The sequence below is a fragment of the Rhinoderma darwinii genome, chromosome 11 (assembly GCF_050947455.1).
Source record: "Rhinoderma darwinii isolate aRhiDar2 chromosome 11, aRhiDar2.hap1, whole genome shotgun sequence".
Taxonomy (NCBI): Eukaryota; Metazoa; Chordata; class Amphibia; order Anura; family Rhinodermatidae; genus Rhinoderma; species Rhinoderma darwinii.
Genome location: NC_134697.1, coordinates 32,615,135 through 32,619,687, shown reverse-complemented (window position 1 = coordinate 32,619,687; position 4,553 = coordinate 32,615,135). Strand labels below are relative to the sequence as shown.

General features: G+C 35.5%; 1 protein-coding gene across 1 annotated transcript; it reads left to right on the top strand.

Moving 5' to 3' along the window:
• Positions 1-3,396: 3,396 nt before the first annotated feature.
• LOC142662941 (olfactory receptor 5AR1-like) lies at positions 3,397-4,329 on the top strand. The gene has a single exon (XM_075841235.1). The coding sequence runs from the start codon at positions 3,397-3,399 to the stop codon at positions 4,327-4,329; it is 933 nt and encodes a 310-aa protein (XP_075697350.1).
• The last annotated feature ends 224 nt before the right edge of the window (positions 4,330-4,553 follow it).

Sequence of the window (4,553 nt, the reverse complement as noted above, 5' to 3'; positions counted from 1 at the left end):
AACCCGTTGTTCCACTTCTTGTACGGAAGTAGATAATGGCTGGATAAGGCCTGTCAGGCTATTGTGTATAGATTTATGTAATGCTTGCAACATGTTTCGCATCATGTCTGCTGTAATTGGGTCTGTAGAAGGAGGTAAGTGACCTAAAAAGTCAGGCGTCTCTGTCTCCGACAGGGGTATGATACTGTTGTTTGTAAGATTTCTTACCCCATCCAAGAGATCTTCTGGACTGTGCAGTTGTTCTGGTATTCGATCTGAACTTCCGTCTAAGGGTGAAGATGGCGCCGATCTAGCCGTCCCACGTGGTGTGGAGCGCTGCGGTCTCCCCGTTCGCCCGTCCGTCTCGTGGTGCCGCTGACTCCCGGCAATGAATCTCAGCCCCGGACTTCCCGTCGGTTCCGAGTTGTGTCTGGAACGTATGGGGGTTCTCTGTTTCCGGCTCTGATTATAATCCGGAGGTATTTCATCCCGCGGTGTTTCCTCATCCTCCCCTTCTTTTTCTTCGAATGACTGGCGGGGATAGAAGTCAGTCAATTTCACCGGTCTTGTTACCACTCTCTTCTTCCTCGGCATCTTAGGAGTGTTTGGATCCACTTCAGGTCTCAGTTTGACCATGTAATAGGTCTTACTCTGTTGTATTGCCGTTAGGGTGCAGGAGCTCTCTGCTTATGCGTCCATCTTCCTCAACAGCCAGGCCACGCCCCCGAACTCATTTTTTTTAAATAAAACAAAACTTTTGATAACTTTAAGCAACTTTAAATAGTTTATTATTGAATAAAATGTTTAATTTTTGAGATACAGCTTCTATGCATCCTGTATACATAGAAGCTGTATCTTGCCGTCAAAGCCGATTCAGTTCATGATAGATGTGATCGTTATTAGCTGGATTCTGCGTTTCACAGACACGCAGGACCCACTCTCAGCTGAGCCGTCAGTCCAGCTGACCTGATGGATTTTGTTTTGCTGGCAAGATACAGTTTCTTTAAATACAGATTTAAGCTGTATCTCAAAAAGAAAAATATATTTTAATAAAAAAATAATTTAAAAGTAGCTTTAAAATCACCTAAATCATTATTTATTTATTTTTTAAAAAATGAGTTCAAAGGTGTACATAGTTTTCAGTTCCAAAGAGTCTATTATACTTATGATCTATGATTACACAATCATTTTGGACCTAGAATTCTATGTAGCAGGACATTTCAATCTAAAAGTATATATGTTTTTATAAAACTGCAACACATAAATAAAATATGTAAGTAACATAGTAATACAGTGATTACATTATCTTGTAAATTAAACATTTTATTCCAGAAAAGTACTACTGTGCAATTCATTGACTGATAAACTTGAACATCATATATATATATATATATATATTTATATATATATATATATATATATATATATATATATATATATATTATATATAAAAATGTGTATATATATATATATATATATATATATATATATATACACAGTATATATAGCTCACAGAGCATGAAATAGATGGGATACAGTTATATCTACATCTTAGCTGAGAGGAGGACTGGCTAGGTACCTCTAAGTGCAAACAAGAATGTTCTCATTCACTGACAGCAAACAAATATCTTAAAAATGGTGTAGAATTTAAACATAAAGTCAGAAAGGGATAACTACCAGAAAATCTATGCTTAAAAAGTTATTTTAGTTTGCATTAATATACAGAAAAACAAAATATATTCTTCTTATTAGGAGTTAACATTACAGTCCTATTTCGAGAAGTGGTTGTTTGCCTGTGTTCCCATGAATAATATAATTGACAACATTTGAAGGTGATATACTATATCGGTTCATTGTTATCATATGACCACAGGGCCTTATGCAGCCTGTGATGAAAATGTAAGCTGGATCCTGGTTTGTTGTCAATGTCCCAATAACAATATATACAGTACATAACTGCTGGAGCACAGTGGCAGAAAGTGTTGGTATGGGGACATGGGCAGATGGTCTCTTCCCATAGGAGGCTTGTGACTTTAACATATACTAACTTGCAAAAAAAAAATAAAAAATTCTTTTGAATTGCTTTTTCAATATAGATTTTCTGGTAGTTCTTGTTTAGCTTCTTGGGGCAGAACAGGTTTTTTAAGGGCATTACTGTATATCAATTGAACGGTATTCTTCATCTTTCCAGCAAGACAACTCCTTGCAGACTGCTTCCTCCTATACATGACGATGACACATCACATTACTATGGATGCCAATGACAGTCCGCTACAATCAGGTAATATGTCAACCAGTATGGAAAACATTTTTGTACACAAGTAGCGACTACTTGAGAAAAAAAAGTATGTTTATACACCCACAATAGTTAAAAATAGAAAAAGGCACAAATACTTTATTGGAGTACACAAAAAATACATACACCCAGAAAAAGAAGAAAAGTTTAAAACACAAGTAAAAAGAGAAAAATCTAATTTTGGAAAACATGTAATCAAATACAGAAGCAAGCAGGTGGCTGCTAGTACTCAATACGAGCATATTAAAAAGCTTTTGATTTTACATTTTAAGCCATATACTTTCTGTACCCCATGCCTTGCGGTTTTTAAGATCCACGTTTTCCAGTCATTCAATGGGACAATAAACTTCCAGGGGATGAGAGTCTGTTCTGGTCATGTGATGAAGACACAGATGCTCGGAACCTTAGGTCAGGCTAAGACTTCGTAGATTGGGGTGTGGATTTTGCATCGTAAATCTGCAGCAATGTACAGTACAGTACTTTTTAAGGAATTTTTTACACGTAACAGAAAAATTCCGTACATATCTGAACATACTCTTAGGACTTGTTCAGACATTGCAGCCATATCCGCTGCGGATTCTGCCACAAATTTTGCTGCAAATCTACCACGGATCTACGCCAAAATCTCCATATGAAAGAAAAGTCTGGTGAGGATTACCACAGCGGTCTGTCCTAAGAGTTAAAATCAAGTTATCAGAGTTGTGTCTTGTAACAAGCCATGCACCTGTGTTGTCAACGCATGACCAGTACACTGAAAGAACTAATAAATGTTTCTATGGAATGACAGCAAGCAAAAATATTGAAAGCAGTGAGGAATTTATACAGAATGTATAATAGAAAATGTAATAATTTAAAATTACACAAAAATACCTTTACAAGCTGAAACTGCAATACCCCTCAATAGGTTTACATTGAAACTTGATGTACTATAAAATTGTGTTATGATTCCATCAAAATGTCATAGTATATTAAATTTGTTGATATCATTTAAATAGCTATTGATGCTTCAGGAGTAGTTTTTTTGTATATTGAAATGCAAAGTGCAACATATTTTTTTTTGTTTTATTTATATATATATAGCACTATAAAGCTATTTTATTCTAGACAGGTACATCTATAAAATGAAATCAGAAGCTCAACACAATGTGACAGAATTTTACATCTATGGCTTGTCGGAAATACCAGAACTTCAGTTACCAATCTTTATAACAGTTCTTCTTCTCTATATTCTCATTATTTCTGGAAATTTGACAATTATTGTGGTCATCTGGGGAAGTTCCCACTTACACTCTCCTATGTATATTTTATTACTAAACCTTTCTCTCATTGATATTGCTTACACTTCGAATATTTTGCCGAAACTGTTGAATATACTCCTAACAGAACGAAGATTTGTCTCATATGTGGCCTGCATGGTTCAGTTGTATTTCTTTATTGCCTTGGCCAGCATTGAGGTAATATTACTTGCAGCTATGGCATATGACCGTTATGTTGCAATCTGTCAACCCCTTCGTTATGCTTCCCTGATGAGTCTGAAACATTGTGCTGGACTTGCAACATCTGCATGGGTCATTGGTCTTCTGGATCCAACAGGACATATGACCTTTGTATCTAAGCTAACATTCTGCGCCTCCAATCACATCAACCATTTTTTTTGTGATCTCTCCCCTCTTCTCAAGATCTCTTGCAGTGACACATATAAAGTAGAGATGATGAATTATATTGTAGGCACCCTTTTGACTCTTTCTACATTCTTGCTTACATTGATCTCTTATGTTCTAATCATTTTTGCTATATTGAAGATCAAATCTGCAGAAGGACGATATAAAGCATTTTCTACCTGTTCTTCTCACCTCACATGTATAAGTATATTCTATGGGACCATAATTTGCTTGTACATGAGACCAGCATCCAGCTATTATCCCGAACAAGATAAGATTTTTGCCCTTTTATATATTGTCTTGGTACCTTTATTGAATCCTATCATTTACAGCTTGAAAAATCATGATTTTAAAGATGGTGTTAAGAAAATATTACATAAGCTGACCTTATAAATGACTTGTTTTTTTCCCTTAGGACATTTGAGTCTGAAGTGTATGTTTGAGTGTAGTTGCATTTTACCCTTTAATACTCAATATTAAGTTGGTCATTCTGAAATAAAGCTTTACAAAGGTTTTGTACAACAAACTTTTCTGAAATCTTTTTACCAGTTTGGATGTTTTTTGTGTGTGGTTGTTTATATATTACCTATAATTGTGTTTAGGTTAAGCTGCTCCAT

Excerpts from the sequence above, each read along its gene's own strand:
- LOC142662941 (XM_075841235.1), top strand. The coding sequence starts at position 3,397 with ATGAAATCAGAAGCTCAACACAATGTGACAGAATTTTACATCTATGGC.